Source organism: Coregonus clupeaformis, chromosome 39, assembly GCF_020615455.1.
Source record: "Coregonus clupeaformis isolate EN_2021a chromosome 39, ASM2061545v1, whole genome shotgun sequence".
Taxonomy (NCBI): Eukaryota; Metazoa; Chordata; class Actinopteri; order Salmoniformes; family Salmonidae; genus Coregonus; species Coregonus clupeaformis.
In genome coordinates, this window is record NC_059230.1 from 20060580 (window position 1) to 20084640 (window position 24061).

Here is a 24061-nt window from a genome sequence, read left to right on the forward strand (position 1 = left end):
AGAGAGAGAGAGAGAGAGAGAGAGAGAGAGAGAGAGAGAGAGAGAGAGAGAGCGATGGAGTAAGGGGCGAGAGAGAGAGAGTAGGACAGGGATGGAGGAAGAGCGAGAATGAGAGAGATGGGGGGAGGGGCAGAAAGAGAGTAGGGGAGAAAGCGAGAGTAAAGAAAAAGGGAGGAAGCCATCATACATGGTGGACCAGGTGTTTGACCTGACCAGCAGAAACTCAGGCCTCTACTAGTTATAGACCAAGGCCCATAGTTTCTCCTGGTCAGGTAATGTCATTCAGTCCCTATTTATTTCTGACGTGTTTAGCCCTTCAGACGGCCTTCTAGCCTGATTACCTGTGTTGATAGTGATGTGATGTTTGAGTGTGTTGACCAGGTGTTGGACTCTGGACAGGGCTGGCTGTGGTGTTTTATGGTTGGTTTATGTCTGAGCTGGAGTTCCCCCCAGTCCTTTCAATGCTCCACATATCATACACTGGGCAGAGCTGGGAATGCCATTCCACCAAAGGACAGAGAGAGAGAGAGAGAGAGAGAGAGAGAGAGAGAGAGAGAGAGAGAGAGAGAGAGAGAGAGAGAGAGAGAGAGAGAGAGAGAGAGAGAGAGAGAGAGAGAGAGAGAGAGAGAGAGGGCAACATACAGTCTAACTAAACAGACACAGATGGCCAGACAGAGATAAATTGATGGAGTGAAAGAGAGAGAGACATTAGAGGGTAGCACGCAATTTGGCTACCTGGCAAGAAGGCAAAACAGGGAAGTAGTAGCATGTACAGTGAGGGTTCCACCAAAAGCACAGTGTGACCTGATGTGGGGCGTCTCCCCATCTGAACCTCCCCCCCTTTGTTCTCCCCCAAAATATACCTATTGTCATGACCCGCCACCCCTCCCCCTTCGACCCAAACCACACCAACAGGTGTCTGACTATGGAGGCTTTCATAGTCCATAACACATTCCTACCTCCTGTCACTCCCAGCACCGCCGGCCAATCAGGCGAGAGCGCCCCCAAGCAGATGACGCCCACCCAAAAAGAGAAGAGAGAGAGAGAGAGAGAGAGAGAGAGAGAGAGAGAGAGAGAGAGAGAGAGAGAGAGAGAGAGAGAGAGAGAGAGAGAGAGAGAGAGAGAGAGAGAGAGAGAGAGAGAGAGAGAGAGAGAAGAGAGAGAGAGAGAGAGAGAGAGAGAAAAAAAGTTTGCACGCACAAGCAGGACTCAGCCTGGAAGGTTGGCATAGCTAAAGGTTGGTGTACTGGCTGTGGTGGCCTGTTCAACACTCTGGACCTGGGTGCGTGTGTGGGGGAGTGTGTTAACGATTAGCGACTTGGTTGGACTATCCAGGTTCCTGCTAAAGGTGGTTAGAGTGCCCACCCATTGGGAGAGTGAGTACAGTTGGTGGGTAAGGTCGGTACACCCCTACGGTACAGTTTGGTTGGTTTGTTGGTTGCCAGGTGAAGGGGCAAAACAGTGTGGCTCCTTGTGGTCTGAGGTGTTTTGAGGATGTCTATGAGGATGAAGATGGGAGAGAGGATGGACCTTCTCCTGTGGGTGGTGTGTGCTTGCCTCTGCCTCACTCTCACTGGTAAGGAAAGTGTGTATGTGTGTCAGTGGAGGCTGCTGAGGGGAGGACGGCCCATAATAATGGGTGGAATGGAGTATAATGGCTGGAATGGAGTGAATGGAATGGTATCAAACACATACCTGTGTTTGATACCATTCCATTCACTCCATTCCAGCCATTTTTATGAGTCGTCCTCCCCTCAGCAGCCTCCACTGGTGTGTGTGTGTGTGTGTGTGTGTGTGTGTGCAATGCATGGCATGGGCATATATTTGTTTGCATCTGAGGTTGTGTGTTGAGGTTGAGGTTGTGTGTTGAGGTTGTGTGTTGAGGTTGAGGTTGTGTGTTAAGCGACTGAAGAAACACATGGTATGTGTAAGTCATAAATGACATCTCTTTAAAAAGACTGGTAAAAATGCCATTACAGTATGTCATTGTCATGACTTTATTAGCAACCTAATAACAGTACCACTCTTGCCTCTGTGCACTTTGGTTTTGAGTGACAAACAGAAAAAAAACATACACCCAACCAAGATCCATGCCTTTGACTTTGACCTTGTGACCCAGTGGGGGTGTTGCAAGCAAACATCCCCACATGCTAGCTGGTGACCTCTAGGCCATTGTCTCCCCTGGGTGCCTACTGTGGTGGTGTAGTGTCATTGTATGTGTCCCCTCTCTCTCTCTGGGGAGGGAAACCAGGCAGTAGAGAGAGAGAGAGAGAGAGAGAGAGAGAGAGAGAGAGCGAGAGAGAGCGAGAGAGAGAGAGAGAGAGAGAGAGAGAGAGAGAGAGGCAGCCAGACTGTGATAGAGTGACTGTGATAGAGGACAGGGAACGTGGGAGCTAATGACCTGTCGGAAAGAGAGAGAGAGAAGGATAGAGAGATATAAAGAGAGAGGGGGAATAGAAACAAAGAGATAGACATATGGAAAGAGAATTTGAGAGAGATGTACATGGTTTGGTGGATTAGTAGAATATTACTGTTTGATCGAAGCAAATATATAAATCAGGGCCCATATGTATTAAGCGTCTTAGAGTAGGAGTGCTGATGAATATGATTATATGGACAGGAGGAAGCTGATCCTAGATCAGCACTCCTATTCTACGAAGCTTGATAATTTCAGCCCCAGCAGTACACATTGAAAGAATGAAAGACCAAAGTAAAGTGCTCCTTCATCAGAGATCAAATGGAACGTTTAACGAAGCTCATTAACACTCCATTGTGTGATCATTCTATTTAGAATCTATTTTGATCTCAGATTTTGCCGCTGCTCCAGGTATGTCTTTGAACCTGCAGTGCAGTAGTGGATATCGATTACAGTATAGATCACCTTTGCTACCCATTGTACACCACCTGCTCCTTACTTGTTGTTTCAGTCCCTCAGCCTCTCTCTCTCTCTCTCTCCTCTTGTTCCCTCTTTTTCCCTTCTCATTCCATATCTCTCTCTTTCCCTCTCTCTCTCTCTCTCTCTATCACCATCTCTCTCTTGCTCTCTTGTTCTCGGTATCTCTCATCTCTCGCTCTCCCTCTCTCTATTTTTCTCTCCCTCTTTCTCTCACTCTCTCTCCACCTCTCTCCCTCTCCCTCTTCCCCCAATCTCTCTCTCCATCTTTCCCTCTTTCTCTATCTCTCTCCAGGAGCGTCAGAAACAGAGAAGCTGCTTCACCAGAAGATCTTCCGTAACTACAACCTGAAGGTCCGGCCAGCTAAACAATGGGAGGAGAGAGTCCAGGTCCGAGTGGGGATGACCCTCTCTCAGCTCGTCAGCCTGGTACGACACACACACGCACATGATAACACATATAAACATGCACACACACACACACACACGAACACTCAAACAATTCATACATAGACACAAAGAAACAAATAAAAACTTGCTCTTGAGGACACACACACACACACACACACTTGGCACTGCCAGCTATCCTGCCAGCCAGCCCTCTCTCAGCGACATAGAGCCTCCAATCATGCATAGCCAATTATGGTTTCCTAGGACAGGATTGAGCATAGCGGGCTGCCATGTGTTACACCCCTGAAAAAGGGGAGAAATAATCACGAACGTGACGCAGTTATGTTTCCTCACTGACAAATTTAGTGTAATGATTTTACAAAAAATACCACATTTTACAGAACAACAGATCTACAGGAACCAGAGATTTGTAGGGTACAAAGCTTATTCAAGTCACAACAGCATAAACTGTAATTCACTAAAACATATACAAATGTTTCAATATAACTGTCAAACACAAAGTAGCTTTAGCTCAGTAACCCATAACTACATTTATCAACCATGTCAACAAAGTATTCGGAAACACATTATACAAATAACCCCAAATATTATTATTAACAACGCACATGTTCATTCACAATTAGCATAAAATGGCAGCTACTCTCAGTACGAAGCTATCGCTGCAACCAAGCAGATTACAGTCACACACGCACCTAATAACTCTCTTCAACTTAACTCTAACTTCCTCAAGATGTTACTAACACATACCTTAAACTCTCTTCACAGGTTAGCAAGTTATTACATTCAAATTAACTCGTTTCATATCAATAACGTACCTGAAAAGGGGAAGAAATAATCACGAACGTGACGCAGTTATGTTTCCTCACTGACAAATTTAGTGTAATGAGAAAAAGACCGCGATTCCCCCAGGAAGTTGGGTGGAGACCAGAGCAATCGATCTCAGGCTCATAGATTAAGAGCATTTAGTAGATCACAGATGAACACTTTTACCCTTAAATTAGGCACCACAAAATAAAGTAGTCAATATAACATTTACACATTCCTCTTACAATATTAACCCTTTGACTCTTGACGGATTTTAAACACATTTATGCATTTTATCAATCTCTATGAACTAGTACTGGATGCATTCTCTTTTTAACCTTAGATATTTTAAGATCCTTACATACCATGAACTTACTAATACTTTTAGTGTATAACAGGCTATGAATATGTCCTTTAACCTGTCACACTCTCCCCCGACAAAATAAATGTTGTCCCAACATTACCAACATTATCTTCTTAAACAGTCTATAAGCACTGGACGTAGAAAATCCTCTTCTGTAAGCTAGTCCTTGAGCAGAGGTCAAAGTTCACAGTTCAAATAGAACCAAGAAATTATATTCACAGTCCATATCTGTTGACCAGCTGTATAAACAGTCCATAAGCAGTCTTTTCTCATACTATTGTCAACAGTCCATCAGTTTTAATGATCTATATGCATAGTCTGCTAATTGTCTTGTGAAAGTCTGTGAAATCAGTCAGTAGTCCATGGTCAAACATGTCAACTCTGTCTGTGGCCTCAAGTTTGCTGAAGTCCATACATGTAGGGTGGCTGAAGGTAATATCCCTGTAGTGATGGCAGCCATGGAACCAGTCCTGGTGCAGGGTAGACAGGGAACAACTGTGGCTGTGGCTGGATACTGTAGCAGGAAGGGATACCAAGCTGATCATAGGTGATACGTCTTGGAGGGTGTCTCTCTCTTTGTGGCAGCTGGTAAGCTGGTTCCTCCGGTTCAGCAGCAGCAGTTAATGAAGGAAAGGCACTTAGTGGACGATCATCCAGCACATTTTCAGCAGGCAAGTTCATCTCCTCAGCAGGCAGTTCTTTAACTGTTGTTTTCTCCTCCAGCTGATTTTCAACAAGCGGCTGTGCTGGTAGCATATCAGGAACTGGCACCGCAACTGTTTGTTTCACTGGTGGGGGCCTGTTTTCCGACTCTCTCGCTGGTTCAGCATACCTCTCAGGCACTGTAGGAAATGTGGGGGACCTGTAGCGGCTCATGATGAAGGTCATATTCATCCCCGCTGTCTTCATCAGAATCTAGAGGCTGTGATCCAGGCTGATGTCTCTTTTTTCTTACTTTTTGTCATCTTTAGTCATTTCTGGTTGTCTCTCAAAAGGTAAGTAGTCACAGGACATGAGCAGGTTTCTGTGCAGGACCCTGGAGCGTCCCTACCCTTTCTGGTCTCAACTCATAAATCGGCAGGTCTGAACCCATTTGTCTCACTACTGTGTGAATTTGATCTTCCCAATAGTTACGGAGTTTGCCTGGTCCTCCTCTTGGTGTCAGGTTTTTAATCAGAACTTCGCTCGCCAGGCTGTAGCACTGAACTCCTAACTTTAGTGTCATAGTACTTCTTACTTCTTTCAGCAGCTTTCTGAGCATTTTCTTTTGCAATGGCGTATGCTTCTTCCATTCCTCGTTTCCAGTTCTCCACGTAGTCTCGCTGGTTACTGGAACCTGCCTCTGTGCACAATCCAAAGAACATATCAACTGGAAGCCTGGGTGATCTCCCAAACAGAAGATAAAATGGTGAATAGCCAGTCACTTCAGCACGGGTGCAGTTATAGGCATAAACCAGTTTGTTTAGAGACTCCTTCCAGTTTGACTTTTGTGTCTCAGTTAGTGTCTTTAGCATTTGCAACAATGTTCTGTTCATTCGTTCCACTTGACCGTTCCCCATCGGGTGATAGGGTGTTGTTCTGGACCCCGCCATGCCACTGAGTTTCTTTAACTGATGGAACAACTGATTTTCGAATTCTCCCCCCTTGGTCATGGTGGATGCGGGGGAGGGAACCCAAACTTCAGGGCAAAGTCATTGAAGATGAGATTTGCAGCAGTTTTCCCTGACTTTGATGTGGTAGGCGTAGGCTTGAGTGTAACGTGTAAAATGATCAACAATCACGAGGATGTACTCATATCCCCCTTTGCATCTGTCGAGATGGAGGAAATCTATACATACCAGTTCAAATGGCTGTGTTGTCACAATGTTTGTCAGAGGAGCTCTTGTTTCATGGCCTGGCTTTTTCTGCTTGACACAGCTACAAGTTTTAGTCACATAGTGCTCAATGTCAGATTGCATATAAAGGCCCAGGAAGAAGCGGTCACGTGACTAGTGATACAGTGCGGTCAGTACCTTTAGTGTCCCATGTTATTGTGCAACTCTTCATCACTTTACCTTTGTACTGCTCTGGTAGAACTAACTGCTTGCGGGCTGTAGTGATTCTGTAAAGAATACCATCACTGTCGATTGTCAATTTGTCCCATTCTCTGAATAGGCATTTTGTCTTTGGACTGAATTCCTTTTGCTCTTTAACTGGCGGTTTGGAACCAGACAGCTTGAAATCGAGCACAGGACGGATGACCGGATCAGACTCTTGTGCCTCTCTTATCCCCTCTTTTGGGATCGAAGCTGATTGTTGCTGTAGTTGTCTCACCTTCAGCTGATACTGACATAGATGCAGCTGAAAATTGACCAAGGCACAAAAGGCTCTTTCTGTACCTCTACTGCTTGTATAGTGGCGGCAATGGTGTCTGGTGGAAACTCCTCAGAACATTCTCTCATCATGTGACTCTACATCCAGTGGCATCCTTGACAAAGCATCTGCATCACCGTTCTCTCTGCCTGGCCTGTACTTTATTGTAAAGTGGAAATCAGCCAATTCTGCAACCCACCTGGAAGTGGTTGCGTTCAGTTTGCAGTAGACAGAATGTAGCTCAGCGGGTTGTTATCACTGTATACAGTGAAGGTCGGAGCATAGTACAAATAATCATGGAACTTATCAGTGATTGCCCATTTTAGAGCTAGAAATTTAGCTTGCCAGAGTGGTAGTGATAGTTCTTCTCAGCTGCTGTTAAGGTTCGAGAGCCATAAGCAGTGACCTAAGCTTCCCATCTTGCTCTTGATAAAGAACTGCTCCCAAGCCTTGGTGTGACGCATCAGTGTGTACAACAAATGGCTGAGTGAAGTCAGGGAAACCTAAGACTGGTGGGTGAAGCAGACACTCAATCAGCTGTTCAAGTGCCTGTTGATGCTGGTCAGTCCACAGGATTGGCTTGTTTGAGGGCACCACATGACTTACTTTCTTTGTTTTTGCTTTCCGTGGGTGGTCAGGTAATTTCTCTGAATCTGCTTTCAGGAGGTCATACAGACAGCTGGCCCTCCTAGAAAAGTCTTTGATGTACTGTCTGTAGTAAGTGAGTAAACCAAGCATTTTTTTCTGAGCTGGCCCACAGTCTGTGGTCTGATCTCTTTCAATGCTCTTACTGCTTCAAAATCGGGCTGGGTCAACTTTGCTGCCGTCTGCAGAGACACTATTCTGCCCAAATAACGGACCTGGGGTTTAAAGAGATCACACTTACTTGGCTTGAGTTTGATGCCAGTACTCTCTGAGACGCTGCAAACCTTTTGCACATCATTCACATGGCTGTCGAAAGTTTTACTGAAAACTAGCGTGTCGTCCAGATAAGGAATGCAGATGTTGTCCCCGAGCCCTTCCAAACATTCCTCCATACAACGCGAAAAGCTGCAGGAGCGTTCATGAGGCCGAATGGCATACGTATCCACTCATAGAGTCCCCATGGGGTCACAAATGCTGTCAGTGATCTGCTTTCTTCAGAGATGAACCCTTGGTGATATGCTTTTCCCTGATCTAAAAGGGAGAACCAGGAATTACCACCTAAACTGTCCATGATGTCCTGAACCCGAGGGATGGGCTGGCGGTCGGGATGTGTCTTTCTGTTCAGGTCTCTGTAATCTATACACAACCGGAGGGTCCCGTCCTTCTTCCTGACACACACGACAGGTGAAGAATATGAAGAGTTTGACTTCCTAACCCAACCCTGGGCTATGAGGTCATGAAGGTAACCCTTCATCTCCTGATACAGTGGCCTGGGCACTGACATGTATGTGCGCTTGACTGGTTCAGAGTCCTTTAGAGAAATAGTCATTTTCAATCGTTCAATGCAGCCAATGTCATTGTCTCGATCTGGAGAAGGAGTGACACTCTTCTCTAAGCATTTTCCTAACAACCTCTCTCTGTTCTTCGGTTAGGTGACTTAAACCTACTGGTGGATCCCACTGTTCAGTAGCAGTACATGGAGTTTGAACACTAGTGTGATTCACTGTGGCTGGGGTGACAGCTTTTTCAAAGACTTGGGCAGGTAACACAGTCATAATGGTTTGTACTGTACCGATTATGGTACAGTCCTAGCAGGGCAATGTCGTGGTCAGTGGGGTTAGAGACATCAAGCATGACAACTGGAAAAACACCTTTCTTAACTCCTGACTAGTGTGTCAAAGAACTCAAGTTCATCTGGCCACTGCGGGTTCAGGTCTGGCTGGAAAAGCATTGTCATGTCATCTTTGAAAGGCTGGGAAGCTACCCCGGCACTCAATCTGAATGCTACTGTGTTTTGGTACAGCAACCTTCTCTTTCTTGGTCTTCACTGCGTATTCATCTGTCTGTTCTGCGCTAACAGCCTGTATAAAAGCCCTCACCTTATTTCTTTTGAGGCTTGGGAAAGCTTTTTTTACTGTACTGTACCGTTTAGTCTTTTCGGTCATTGTCAGGATGTGCTCAATAACATTGAAACCTATGATGGGATGAGATAGGTGACAGCCTTTCATTACCAGCACTGGGATGATCAGTTCCTTCGTTTGGTCAGTTTCAGAGGCTAACCCGAAAAGTTGTTTCAATCCATCCCAGGTACGGCATTTCAGTCCCATTTGCTGCCGTCAATCTTAGATCATCAGGTGAGTCCAGAATTTCTGAAACATCCCTCAGCCTTGCGTTTGGGAGAGATTCCGCTTTCCATCGTTCATCAATGACCGATACCTGAGAGCCTGTGTCCCATAGAGCTTGGAGGTGGTGGCGATTCAGGTGACACTCAACAAGGCACTGTCTACCGACTAGCGAGGTGACCTTATGGGGGTGGCAACCTTGAGCTAGGGATGGTAAAGAGTGGGCATTTTCTTCTGTACAGGAAAGCTTTTCACAGGTAGAGTCCATTTTCAGGTGAGTGCATTTTTCCTTATGTTTAGTCCAATGTTGGTTTTGACATCCTTTGGAACAGTACAGTGTCTCTTTACATGATGAACATTGTTTCAGGTTCTCAAATGAATCTTCTCTGGCACAATTTGCACATTTCTGGGACTTTTTGGTAGCTACGGTTAACACTTGTCCCTCAGCGGTAACCCTTCCCGTTTAAAGGGGCCTCTTTGGATGGTCTGACTCCCGGATTTTACATCCAGCTTGAAAATGTTCTCCACTCCCACATCGGAAGCAGTGTGTGCAGCGTGCATCTGTTCTGGCCTGCTGGCAGACAAAACACCTCCTTGGAGCTTGAGCAGAGCGGTTGGTATACAGGTTAGGTGCATATTGATACTGCGCAGGGTCAGGTGCTTGGGGCTGACTGTAGTTGCTGTAATACTGCTGCTGGGAAACAGGTGGCTGGGGTTCCCTATCTGGCCTCCTAACTGGAAGTGGGGCATGGGCATAAGGCGATGACTGAAACATAGGCTGCTGTAATGTCTCCTTAATCTGAGCAATCTCTGCACTGAGACCTTTTAGGAAGCTACACCTGTCTTAAGTTCAGCTAACTCTGTTAACAGTTCTGCGGGTATCTTAGCTTTGGCTTCCTTCACAAGGACACTTTGCAGATGGCGTATCTTCTAACTGGACTACACTTACAGTTGTAGCAGGCTGTGGGGCATTAAAACGCTTTTTGTTTCGTCTTTCTAACTCATTAGCACAAGCAATGTTAAGCTTCTCTAGCAAAACCTCATCTGATGTTTCGCTATCAAGCAGGAGAGGCTGCATGTCTATCCTGATACTGTCACTCTGGAGACCTGTAAGGACTGTGTGTAAACACATGCGCTGGACTAGAGCAGGGTCATACTTAAGCCCTGATTCTGACTCCTGGGACGCAAATAGTACTTTCTGCCTCAAATCTAAGACGCGCATCAGGAAGCTTTGAGGGGTCTCCTTGCTATGCTGTGCTTCTGAAGCTAGCTGTTTGTAAAAGCTCTGTTGCACTCTTCTCTTGGAAGTGGGAACGCAGGATGCATCTAAGTGTGGGAAGAGTTAGCTGGGGTTTACCTTCCAAGTAGCTGCGTAGCTGTGAGCCTGGAGAAATAGCCCTGATTACTGCGTCTACTATTTCTACCTCAGGATAGCCTCTGTTAAGTCCATTCTCAATCTGATGGGGCAAGGCTGGAAAAGTCAGTTTATCTTTCTGGCCCGGTTCACCTATCTGACCAGAAATTTTTTAACTCTTTGCGCCAGTATGAGCCGGGCTGTGCACTGGGTGAGAGCTGCATGCTCCTCTGAAGTGGGCAGGGGGTTGGGGCTGGCGCAGAGAATCACTGGCTTGGTCTGCAGTACTCTGCTTCAGTTCCACCCCTTGTTGTGGGTTACAGTTTCTCAGTCCCTCTATTCTGTGATGTGTTCTGGCTGTTTCAATATCATGGTCAGTTTGCCCTGTCTTGCTATCTATGCCACTGATCATCTCTGTCATTTTGTCTTTAAGTAACAATAATTCCGACATGCCGCCATCTTCTAACTCTGCAACTTCCTCTCTTTCAAGGAACATCATAATGTGAGTCATCAGTGATATGCGGGATTTGTCTTGAACATCTCTTCTCTGTTCGCCTGATATGTCAAGGAAATCACATACGTCTAGTAACTTGTCTTTAGTCAGGGTTTGCAATTCTCCTACTACCTCTTCCTGTAGTTCTTCCAAGGCGGTTGTCATGTTGACAGGACAGGAGGAACCTTTACTGTGCAGGAGTTGACTCTGAATTAGGTGGTCCTTACTGTCTCTGATGGTCTCTCAACGGCCTCAGTCGACACGTACTTAACCCCCCAACTTCCAGCTCCCCTCGAACAGCAACACTTTCCTCACTGCAGCCTGCCTGGGTTGTTATGTAGGGATTTAGCTGGCTCGGAATTCAGCGACCAGGATGTGGAAGCCGGACATCTGAGCAGCAATCTCAGCGGAGCCTCCAAAATGTTACACCCCTGAAAAAGGGGAGAAATAATCACCGAACGTGACGCAGTTATGTTTCCTCACTGACAAATTTAGTGTAATGATTTTACAAAAATACCACATTTTACAGAACAACAGATCTACAGGAACCAGAGATTTGTAGGGTACAAAGCTTATTCAAGTCACAACAGCATAAACTGTAATTCACTAAAACATATACAAATGTTTCAATATAACTGTCAAACACAAAGTAGCTTTAGCTCAGTAACCCATAACTACATTTATCAACCATGTCAACAAAGTATTCAAACACATTATACAAATAACCCCAAATATTATTATTAACAACGCACATGTTCATTCACAATTAGCATAAAATGGCAGCTACTCTCAGTACGAAGCTATCGCTGCAACCAAGCAGATTACAGTCACACACGCACCTAATAACTCTCTTCAACTTAACTCTAACTTCCTCAAGATGTTACTAACACATACCTTAAACTCTCTTCACAGGTTAGCAAGTTATTACATTCAAATTAACTCGTTTCATATCAATAACGTACCTGAAAAAAGGGAAGAAATAATCACGAACGTGACGCAGTTATGTTTCCTCACTGACAAATTTAGTGTAATGAGAAAAAGACCGCGATTCCCCCCAGGAAGTTGGGTGGAGACCAGAGCAATCGATCTCAGGCTCATAGATTAAGAGCATTTAGTAGATCACAGATGAACACTTTTACCCTTAAATTAGGCACCACAAAATAAAGTAGTCAATATAACATTTACACATTCCTCTTACAATATTAACCCTTTGACTCTTGACGGATTTTAAACACATTTATGCATTTTATCAATCTCTATGAACTAGTACTGGATGCATTCTCTTTTTAACCTTAGATATTTTAAGATCCTTACATACCATGAACTTACTAATACTTTTTAGTGTATAACAGGCTATGAATATGTCCTTTAACCTGTCACACATGCACAACAATACTAACCCCCAGCTTAATGTCTCTATCTCTCTGGACAAAATGAGTCTCACCCCCAGCTTAATGTCTCTATCTCTCTGGATGATATGAGACTCACCCCCAGGTTAATGTCTCTATCTCTCTGGTCAGAATGAGACTCACCCCCAGGTTAATGTCTCTATCTCTCTGGGCAGAATGAGACTCACCCCCAGCTTAATGTCTCTATCTCTCTGGTCAGAATGAGACTCACCCCCAGCTTAATGTCTCTATCTCTCTGGGCAGATTGACACTCACCCCCAGCTTAATGTATATCTCTCTGGTCAGAATGAGACTCACCCCTAGCTTAATGTCTCTATCTCTCTGGGTAGAATGATACTCACCCCCAACTTAATGTCTCTATCTCTCTGGTCAGAATGAGACTCACCCCTAGCTTAATGTCTCTATCTCTCTGGGTAGAATGATACTCATCCCCAACTTAATGTCTCTATCTCTCTGGTCAGAATGAGACTCACCCCCAGCTTAATGTCTCTATCTCTCTGGTTGGAATGAGACTCACCCCCAGCTTAATGTCTCCATCTCTCTGATAGAATGAGCCTAACCCCCAGCTTAATGTCTCTATCTCTCTGATATAATGAGACTCACCCCCAGCTTAATGTCTCTATCTCTCTGATAGAATGAGACTCACCCCCAGCTTAATGTCTCTATCTCTCTGTTCAGATTGAGACTCACCCCCAGCTTAATGTCTCTATCTCTCTGAGCAGATTGAGACTCACCCACAGCTTAATGTCTCTATCTCTCTGGTCAGAATGAGACTCAACCCCAGCTTAATGTCTCTATCTCTCTGGGCAGATTGAGACTCACCCCCAGCTTAATGTCTCTATCTCTCTGGTCAGAATGAGACTCACCCCCAGCTTAATGTCTCTATCTCTCTGGGCAGATTGAGACTCACCCCCAGCTTAATGTCTCTATCTCTCTGGTCAGAATGAGACTCACCCCCAGCTTAATGTCTATCTCACTGGTCAGAATGAGACTCACCCCCAGCTTAATGTCTCTATCTTTCTGGTTAGAATGAGACTCACCCCCAGCTTAATGTCTCTATCTCTCTGGGCAGATTGAGACTCACCCCCAGCTTAATGTCTCTATCTCTCTGGGCAGATTGAGACTCACCCCCAGCTTAATGTCTCTATCTCTCTGGGCAGATTGAGACTCACCCCCAGCTTAATGTCTCTATCTCTCTGATAGAATGAGACTCACCCCCAGCTTAATGTCTCTATCTCTCTGATAGAATGAGATTTACCCCCAGCTTAATGTCTCTATCTCTCTGGGCAGATTGAGACTCACCCCCAGCTTAATGTCTCTATCTCTCTGGTCGGAATGAGACTCACCCCCAGCTTAATGTCTCTATCTCTCTGGGCAGATTGAGACTCACCCCCAGCTTAATGTCTCTATCTCTCTGGGTAGAATGAGACTCACCCCCAGCTTAATGTCTCTATCTCTCTGGGTAGAATGAGACTCACCCCCAGCTTAATGTCTCTATCTCTCTGGGCAGAATGAGACTCACCCCCAGCTTAATGTCTATCTCTCTGGGTAGAATGAGACTCACCCCCAGCTTAATGTCTCTATCTCTCTGGGCAGATTGAGACTCACCCCCAGCTTAATGTCTCTATCTCTCTGGTCAGAATGAGACTCACCCCCAGCTTAATGTCTCTATCTCTCTGGGCAGATTGAGACTCATCCCCAGCTTAATGTCTCTATCTCTCTGGTCAGAATGAGACTCACCCCCAGCTTAATGTCTATCTCTCTGGTCAGAATGAGACTCACCCCCAGCTTAATGTCTCTATCTTTCTGGTTAGAATGAGACTCACCCCCAGCTTAATGTCTCCATCTCTCTGGTAGAATGAGACTAACCCCCAGCTTAATGTCTCCATCTCTCTGGGCAGAATGAGACTCACCCCCAGCTTAATGCCTCTATCTCTCTGGTCAGAATGAGACTCACCCCCAGCTTAATGTCTCTATCTCTCTGGGCAGAATGAGACTCACCCCCAGCTTAATGTCTCTATATCTCTGATAGAATGAGACTCACCCCCAGCTTAATGTCTCTATCGCTCTGATAGAATGAGATTCACCCCCAGCTTAATGTCTCTATCTCTCTGGTCGGAATGAGACTCACCCCCAGCTTAATGTCTCTATCTCTCTGGGCAGATTGAGACTCACCCCCAGCTTAATGTCTCTATCTCTCTGGGTAGAATGAGACTCACCCCCAGCTTAATGTCTCTATCTCTCTGGTCAGAATGAGACTCAGCCCCAGCTTAATGTCTCTATCTCTCTGGTCAGAATGAGACTCACCCCCAGCTTAATGTCTATCTCTCTGGTCAGAATGAGACTCACCCCCAGCTTAATGTCTCTATCTCTCTGGGCAGATTGAGACTCACCCCCAGCTTAATGTCTCTATCTCTCTGGGTAGAATGAGACTCAGCCCCAGCTTAATGTCTCTATCTCTCTGGTCAGAATGAGACTCACCCCCAGCTTAATGTCTATCTCTCTCGTCAGAATGAGACTCACCCCCAGCTTAATGTCTCTATCTCTCTGGGCAGATTGAGACTCACCCCCAGCTTAATGTCTCTATCTCTCTGGGTAGAATGAGACTCACCCCCAGCTTAATGTCTCTATCTCTCTGGTCAGAATGAGACTCAGCCCCAGCTTAATGTCTCTATCTCTCTGGTCAGAATGAGACTCACCCCCAGCTTAATGTCTCTATCTCTCTGGTCAGAATGAGACTCACCCCCAGCTTAATGTCTCTATCTCTCTGGGTAGAATGATACTCACCCCCAGCTTAATGTCTCTATCTCTCTGGTCAGAATGAGAAGAACGAGGAGATGACAACCAACGTGTTCATGAATATGGTGAGCGTCAAGCATTTATCTTCATCACCTCTCAGCTAATCCTCCCTTGTTGCCTCCCTCTCTTCTTATCTCCACGTCCCCCCTCTCTTTTAAAAATGGGACTTGTCACTTTTTATAACGGCAAATTATTTATTTATTTATCGCTCACGCATGCAGCCTTGCTCTTTCGCTCTCTCGCTCCGTCTCTCTCTTTCTTTCTTCTCGCTTTCCGCCCATCTCTTCTTTCCTCGCTCCCTTGGTCTGCGGTGCTAATTGGTATTGGAGCGGGCCTGAGTGTGTGTGACAGTGCATTGTGTGGAAATGAGACCGCCGGATCCACGTTAGAAATGACAGCATTAATGATTTCACCTCTGTCTGTTCCCATTCTGTTCTTTATCTCCTCCTCACATTGTGACTTTATCTATTTTGCTCCTCCTCTCTCTCCCTCTCTATCCCTCCCTCTCTTTAACCCACCCTCCCTCCCTCTCTCTCTAGGCATGGACCGACTACAGATTATCATGGAATCCAGAGGATTATGATAATATAGACGTCCTCAGGATTCCTTCCAACAAGGTGTGGCGGCCAGACATCTACCTCATCAACAAGTGAGAATCCTGTCCTGCTCCAAAATAGAATAGCATAGAACACCATTCATGTTCCATGACCAAGAGTTTAGAATAGCATAGAACCCCATCCATGTTCTATCACCAACAGTTTAGAATAGCATAGAACACCATCCATGTTCCATGACCAAGAGTTTAGAATAGCATAGAACACCATCCATGTTCCATGACCAAGAGTTTAGAATAGCATAGAACACCACCCAGACCAGAGTTTAGAATACATAGAACACCATCCATGTTCCATGACCAAGAGTTTAGAATAGCATAGAACACCATCCATGTTCCCTGACCAATAGTTTAGAATAGCATAGAACACCATCCATGTTCCATGACCAAGAGTTTAGAATAGCATAGAACACCATCCATGTTCCATGACCAAGAGTTTAGAATAGCATAGAACACCATCAATGTTCCATGACCAAGAGTTTAGAATAGCATAGAACACCATACATGTTCCATGACCAAGAGTTTAGAATAGCTGAGAACACCATCCATGTTCCATGACCAAGAGTTTAGAATAGCATAGAACACCATCCATGTTCTATCACCAAGAGTTTAGAATAGCTGAGAACACATCCATGTTCCATGACCAATAGTTTAGAATAGCATAGAACACCATCCATGTTCCATGACCAAGAGTTTAGAATAGCTGAGAACACCATCCATGTTCCATGACCAAGAGTTTAGAATAGCTGAGAACACCATCCATGTTCCATGACCAAGAGTTTAGAATAGCATAGAACACCATCCATGTTCCATGACCAAGAGTTTAGAATAGCATAGAACACCATCCATGTTCCATGACCAAGAGTTTAGAATAGCATAGAACACCATCCATGTTCCATGACCAAGAGTTTAGAATAGCATAGAACACCATCCATGTTCCATGACCAAGAGTTTAGAATAGCATAGAACACCATCCATGTTCCATGACCAAGAGTTTAGAATAGCATAGAACACCATCCATGTTCCATGACCAAGAGTTTAGAATAGCTGAGAACACCATCCATGTTCCAACCAACAAGCTCTCACAGTCTCACTTCAGAATTAGACGTTCATCCATGTGTCTCAAGTGTCAAATTTCTAAGTTGAGTGTTGAAGGTTAAATTTAGGCATTAACTCCGAAATCTTAAGGTTAGGCATTAACTCAGAATGGTTAAGGTAAGGGTTAAGGTTTGGGATAGGCTTAAAAGAAAAATCTCTTTTTTTTTTTCTATAACTGGATTTGAATACGCAACATTTGGAATCAGAGGCAGATGCTTACACCCGTTTGCCATCCCCATCCACAAAGCCTTAGCAAAACCGAAACCCACTTGAAGGTAACAGAGCTCACTGTTGCCCCTAGTGGCCGGTTTCCACGTCCTCTCCCGACGTCCTCAGACATGGATGGACGTTGAATACTGACTTGTATCACGGGTGACCTGGCTGGTTCCATCACCAAGAGTTTAGAATAGCAGAAAACAACATCCATGTTCAATCACAAAGAGTTTAGAATAGCAGAGAACACTATCCATGTTTCATCACCAAGAGTTTAGAATAGCAGAGAGCACCATCCATGTTCCATAACCAATAGTTTTTCCTGACCATTTGACACTGAACAGGAAAAACTCTGCACTCCTTAGATGTCCCTAAAACTGTGGCCTTGTGTTTTCTTTTGGCCCTGTCCCGCCCCGTCCTGCCCCCCTCATCCCTTTTCCCCAGAGCTGAAAAACGTTCTGCAAATGTGTTTCTTTACCTCTACTTTAGCACAATTGTTTGTGGTCACCCTCCCTTCACATTTATCACTGTCAATCGTGAACGATTATTCTTTAAGTTTTACCGTCCATGCAGCATCTGCACATCAACCATTTGATCTGGGGATATTTAGATCTTCTTGAGTTATGAATGCTACAGTGTTGTTAGGAGCAGTGGTGTAAAGTACTTAAGTAAAAATACTTTAATGTACTAGTTAAGTCGTTTTTGGGGATATGTGTACTTTACTGTACTATTTATATTTTTGACAACTTTTACTTTTACTTCACTACATTCCTAAAGAAAATATTGTACATTTTACTCCATACATTTTCCCTGACACACAAAAGTACTCATTACATTTTGAATGCTTAGCAGGATGGGAAAATGGTCAAATTCACACACTTATCAAGAGAACATCCCTGGTCATCCCTACTGCCTCTGATCTGGTGGACTCACTAAACACAAATGCTTCATTTGTAAATTATGTCTGAGTGTTGGAGATAGCCGCTGGCTATCCATACATTTAAAAAACAAGAAAATTGTGCCGTCTGGTTTGCCTAATATAAGGAATTTGAAATGATTTATACTTTTGATACTTAAGTATATTTAAGCAATTAGATTTACTTTTGATACTTAGGTATATTTCAAATTAATTACTTTTAGACTTTTACTCAATTAGTATTTTACTGGATGACTTTCACTTTTAATTTAGTCATTTTCTATTGAGGTATCTTTCCTTTTACTCAAGTATGACAATTGGGTACTTTTTCCACCACTGGTTAGGAGGAGCCTATAGTGTTTTTAATTAGCTATACACAGTGAGCGAAATTGTAGAAAAGATGATGTTAACAAACTCTAGCATGCGCCTGTGTTTTGTTTCAATTAAAGCCCATATTTTGCCTAGTGGTGCACGCTCTTGAGAGTTTTGGCCGCATGAGAGAAAAATGCGACCATTTGCACAATCATCCTAAAATCTCAGAAGAAATTAGGTGGTGTTTTTTGTCTGACAGTAACGTTATACTATGCTATTATATACGGTTCTGTTATGTACAATGCTATTATTATGTAATCTTGCAGACATTAATTCAGCTCCAACGAGCACCATTGCCTGTTCTCTGGGCAGCTGAACGAGTAGAGCAGAGACTGTGCGTAACGTAGAGATTCCCGCACATGCGCAGAAGCTTTGGACCTTTAGCTGTCGGGAAAAGGGTTCCAGAGAATTTGGATCTGCAGCCACTCCGTAAAATGTAAATGAACTACAACTTCCTTTTAAGATCCCACCAGCTTTTATGTCATGTTGAAGAGCATCTGGAGTAAACGGTTTCTGTCGCAAAACGTTTACTCCAAACGGAAAACGTTTTGCAACGAAAACTAGAGTTTTCAGGTAGCTCCCTCCCCATTTACTCAAATTCAGGTAGGTCCCTTCCAGTTCGTTCCGTTTGCTTCCATTTGGTTCTTAAAAAGTGAACGGTTTCAATTGCAAGACGTAATGAACACACCCCTGGTTTTCTGTTCAACCTGATAATTGCACCCACCTGGTGTCCCAGCCATGTCTAAATCAGTCCTAGTTTAGAGGGGAAGAATGAAAATAAGCAGTGGAAATGTTTTGTCCAGATTTGAATATCCCTGCCATAGGTCATATTTACAGTTTACAGTTATAATCACAGAATGATTTTACATACCAGAATAACTTACCAGTGTAGTCTCCCCTCATTGGTTGATGTTCAAATGATCCGAATAAGAAGTATAAATGTGCACTATGTAGGATGTAATGTGCAGGCTGTAATTTATAAACTGCTTAAAAGTTTTTCTATGGCAGCTTCAACTGAATTCCGGTTTTAATGGTTTTAGAATGTAGCCTACAGCAACAGGATTGGCCAGTGTAGGAGATGGCTAGGCACTTGGCAACATGCACAATCTAGATGACAAGGTCATAAAAATGCATTCCACATACAATATGATTCAATAAAACATATGTATTTGTGAGCAAAGTCAGTTTGAGTAATTTGACACATTGTGGATATACAGATGTAGGATCTTAATCACCCTGTTGCAGGATAACTTTCCTGCAATACAGGAAATGTAAAACTTGTAGTGTATTTGAGATTTAAAAAGCCTTCTGAAGTTTATAATTTCCACTTAGAAATGTCATACTTGATTTTCCCTTACAAAAAATGTATCAAACCCTACAAAAATGTCAATTAATTATATAATCCACCTGATAATTCACATTTCCTGTTTCTGCAGGCTTATTTTCCTGCTGTAGCAAACTTGCTTAAATTAAGATCCTACATCTGTAGGCATAGCTGCGGGAAGATGTTTGGGGGTGGGGGTGGTGCAATAATTTTTTGTATTCATATTTAATTTTAATTCCGATCAGCACCCCTACTTCCAGCGGCTATGTCTGTAGGATATTTAACATAACATATTTTGGCGGTCAAATTTAGTACATCTTGTCAGTGACTGTAACAGATTAAAGGCCTATTATTATAAACAATTTGCGTTGTGAAAAGTAATGTAAAATGGCTTATAATACCATTAATATTCCCAATTGTTATTATTATTGTAAGAAAAAAATACCTACCTACTGTTACAGAGAAACATGAAACTCGAGGAGTCAACCATAGATGGAGCGTACAAAACTCCCTACATAAACGGTTGCAGATCCTTTTTATACCCATGTCCTTGCGCGTGTGGTAATAATGAAGTAGCCTAAACTAAGGCCTGCGTCAAGGGCAAGAACTATTGTCAATCACATAAGCTAGGCCTACTAACCAGGTTATCTGTAGAAGTCTATAACAACATCATTGCTTTCTCTGTTGTCCTCAGTGCTCTGAAGTCCATATCTGAACCTATAGGAACATTTGCAGAGGAATATAAATGCAGGAATGGGTTTCTGTCCATGCCTGACAGGCTGAACACAACCTCTGGATGTTTCTCAGAGTCTGTAACGGCTCCTCTACTTAAGTGGCAGTAAAACCTGTCACTGGCAGATGTCGTCAGGGAGATTGATGTACGGCCCCAGCCATACGCTCTTGAGCCAGAACACCAGCCCCACCAATAAGCTGTTGGCTCACTCAAACCACAGGAGGATGACGCTTGTGTATGGGGGGACTGCAAGGCCCAAGAGCTCACAGGCGATGCACATGACCAGGTAAGATGCCCACGTTTTGCTGAAGCCCAAAGTCAGTCTGATGTAAAGGGGGGGGCCTCTGCCATTCGGCCTCCACTGCCAGTGCTTTTTCCTCATCCTCGTCAGCCCCTAGCTGCCCTAACTTGGCATACCTGAAGCTCAAGTTGCTCTGCAGCGTTGGGTTGACGTAGTCCCACTGCTCTGTCAGCCTGTTGGCCTCCTTCAGCCATGAGGACAGCTGTTTGTAGTGGCGCAGCAGCACAACTTGAGATGGCTATGCAGATCCCTCGTTCTTTCCTACCTCGTATTCGACCTGTACGCCGGCCAGCACCCACACCAGCAGCGTCAGGGCGCAGTTCCACAGGGCCCTGCAGGGGGCTGTGTGGCACGCGGCTTAGCATGGCTCGGATGCATAGTCCAGCAGCCCCAGGCCTAGCACGGGCAGAGGCAATGTGTTGAACACTGCCGAGGCATGCTCCAAGAGGAAGCACATGGACACTGGGGAGCGGGCGGGTCCGAGGAACCACACAGCCGCCATGGTGCACTCCAACGCCACATCGACCAGGAAGATGGAGAGGCCACAGCCGCCCATGAAAGAGGTGTGCAGCCGGTGCAGACCAGACAGTCCAGGCCCACCTGAGATGAACAGAATCAGGCTTGTGTTGTCCTCGCGGCCCTCCTCTTCCCAGGACTCAATGATGGCCAGCATGTTGAAGCTTTTGCTGTTGAGACTGAGCCAAGCTCCAGAAGTCATCTATTGGGTCTGTGACGTTCTGATCGATGTCACCAAAAAAAGCTGTTGAAGAGTGTTTGTAGATCCAGTCACTCTGTTGAAGAGTGACTGGCTCTACAACAGGGTTCTTCAATTCCGGTCCTGGAGGGCCGAAACACTTCTGTTTTTTATTTCTACCTGGTAGTTAATTGCACTCACCTGGTGTCCCAGGTCTGAATTAGCCCCTGATTAGAAGGAGAGGATGAAAAACAGAGGTGTTTCGGCCCTCCAGGACCGGAATTGAAGAACCCTGCTCTACAAACACCTTCTACCAAACAATGAGACGTTTTTCTAGTGTTATCAATACAATCTGGTCTCTCGTGACTCGTCTACAGCAACAACACCTTAGGGGAGTTGAAAATAAGAAACTTCAGCTCTCCCTTTAATGGATGTAGCATGCCTCAACACTCATTGTTTGGATTCCACCAACCTCAAGGGTTAAGAAATGCAGTAGCCTATGTACAGTGAGGGAAAAAAGTATTTGATCCCCTGCTGATTTTGTAAGTTTGCCCACTGACAAAGACATGATCAGTCTATAATTTTAATGGTAGGTTTATTTGAACAGTGAGAGACAGAATAACAACAAAAAAATCCAGAAAAACGCATGTCAAAAATGTTATAAATTGATTTGCATTTTAATGTGGGAAATAAGTATTTGACCCCTCTGCAAAACATTACTTCGTACTTGGTGGCAAAACCTTTGTTGGCAATCACAGAGGTCAGACGTTTCTTGTAGTTGGCCACCAGGTTTGCACACATCTCAGGAGGGATTTTGTTCCACTCCTCTTTGCAGATCTTCTCCAAGTCATTAAGGTTTCGAGGCTGACGTTTGGCAACTCGAACCTTCAGCTCCCTCCACAGATTTTCTATTGGATTAAGGTCAAGAGACTGGCTGGGCCACTCCAGGACCTTAATGTGCTTCTTCTTGAGCCACTCCTTTGTTGCCTTGGCCGTGTGTTTTGGGTCATTTTCATGCTGGAATTCCCATCAACGACCCATTTTCAATGCCCTGGCTGAGGGAAGGAGGTTCTCACCCAAGATTTGACGGTACATGGCCCCGTCCATCGCCCCTTTGATGCGGTGAAGTTGTCCTGTCCCCTTAGCAGAAAAACACCCCCAAAGTATAATGTTTCCACCTCCATGTTTGACGGTGGGGATGGTGTTGTTGGGGTCATAGGCAGCATTCCTCCTCCTCCAAACACGGCAAGTTGAGTTGATGCCAAAGAGCTCGATTTTGGTCTCATCTGACCACAACACTTTCACCCAGTTCTCCTCTGAATCATTCAAATGTTCATTGGCAAACTTCAAACGGCCATGTATATGTGCTTTCTTGAGCAGGGGGACCTTGCGGGCTCTGCAGGATTTCAGTCCTTCACAGCGTAGTGTGTTACCAATTGTTTTCTTGGTGACTATGGTCCCAGCTGCCTTGAGATCATTGACAAGATCATCCCGTGTAGTTCTGGGCTGATTCCTCACCGTTCTCATGATCATTGCAACTTCATGAGGTGAGATCTTGCATGGAGCCCCAGGCCGATGGAGATTGACAGTTATTTTGTGTTTCTTCCATTTGCGAATAATCGCACCAACTGTTGTCACCTTCTCACCAAGCTGCTTGGCGATGGTCTTGTAGCCCATTCCAGCCTTGTGTAGGTCTACAATCTTGTCCCTGACATCCTTGGAGAGCTCTTTGGTCTTGGCCATGGTGGAGAGTTTGGAATCTGATTGATTGATTGCTTCTGTGGGCAGGTGTCTTTTATACAGGTAACAAACTGAGATTAGGAGCACTCCCTTTAAGAGTGTGCTCCTAATCTCAGCTCGTTACCTGTATAAAAGACACCTGGGAGCCATAAGTCTTTATGATTGAGAGGGGGTCAAAAACGTATTTTTCCCTCATTAAAATGCAAATCAATTTATAACATTTTTGACATGCGTTTTTCTGGATTTTTTAGTTGTTATTCTGTCTCTCACTGTTCAAATAAACCTACCATTAAAATTATAGACTGATAATTTCTTTGTCAGTGGGTAAACATACAAAATCAGCAGGGGATCAAATAACTTTTTCCCTCACTGTATACATTTAGATGGTGACAGGCTGAGGCTAGTCAAAGGCTAACATTTCCAGGTATGGCAATCCATTGACTATATTTTCAGCCATAGAATACGAGTGTCCAAGTGCAGGAGGAAATGCATGCCTTCTTTTGACACAATGCAATTGCCTAACCCAGATATTTTCTACATACAGTAACAGGAATCTTCTAAGATGAAAAGCTTCAAAATATAATGTTAAAACTATCATGCTGATCCTAAGGACTTCCAGTCCAGGAATTCATAGCCAAGTGACAGGGCTGCCTTTTACTTAATTTGAAAATGTGAATTAAGAATTGTTTTCCAATGACACGAAAAAACAATCAATCCACGTAACACTGTGATCATTTAAACACATCGCATGTAGGCTCTACCTCTCAATTGTTGTGGGTAATCCTGCTGTAAAGGGATTTTTCAGGTGAACCAAAAGGAGAGCAGTCGTTGATAATATCAATCAAAAATCTATCCGATTTAATAGAAGAATTCAGTGAGAACACCTCCAGAGCAGAAGCAAAGAAAAGGTC

The 24061-nt window shown here is 44.4% G+C and overlaps 1 protein-coding gene across 2 annotated transcripts in view; it reads left to right on the plus strand.

The window, feature by feature from the left end:
* The first annotated feature begins 1212 nt into the window (after positions 1-1212).
* LOC121554566 (acetylcholine receptor subunit beta-like) overlaps positions 1213-24061 on the plus strand; it is a 40324-nt gene continuing 17475 nt past the window's right edge. The window contains exons 1-4 of one of the 2 annotated variants that reach the window (XM_041868178.2): positions 1213-1576; positions 3189-3322; positions 15167-15211; positions 15686-15795. In XM_041868178.2, the coding sequence (XP_041724112.1) occupies positions 1495-1576; positions 3189-3322; positions 15167-15211; positions 15686-15795 (371 nt within the window). In that variant the 5' untranslated portion in view covers positions 1213-1494. The remainder of the gene's footprint in view (positions 1577-3188; positions 3323-15166; positions 15212-15685; positions 15796-24061) is intronic. The other variant, XM_045211988.1, reaches the window with a different exon arrangement.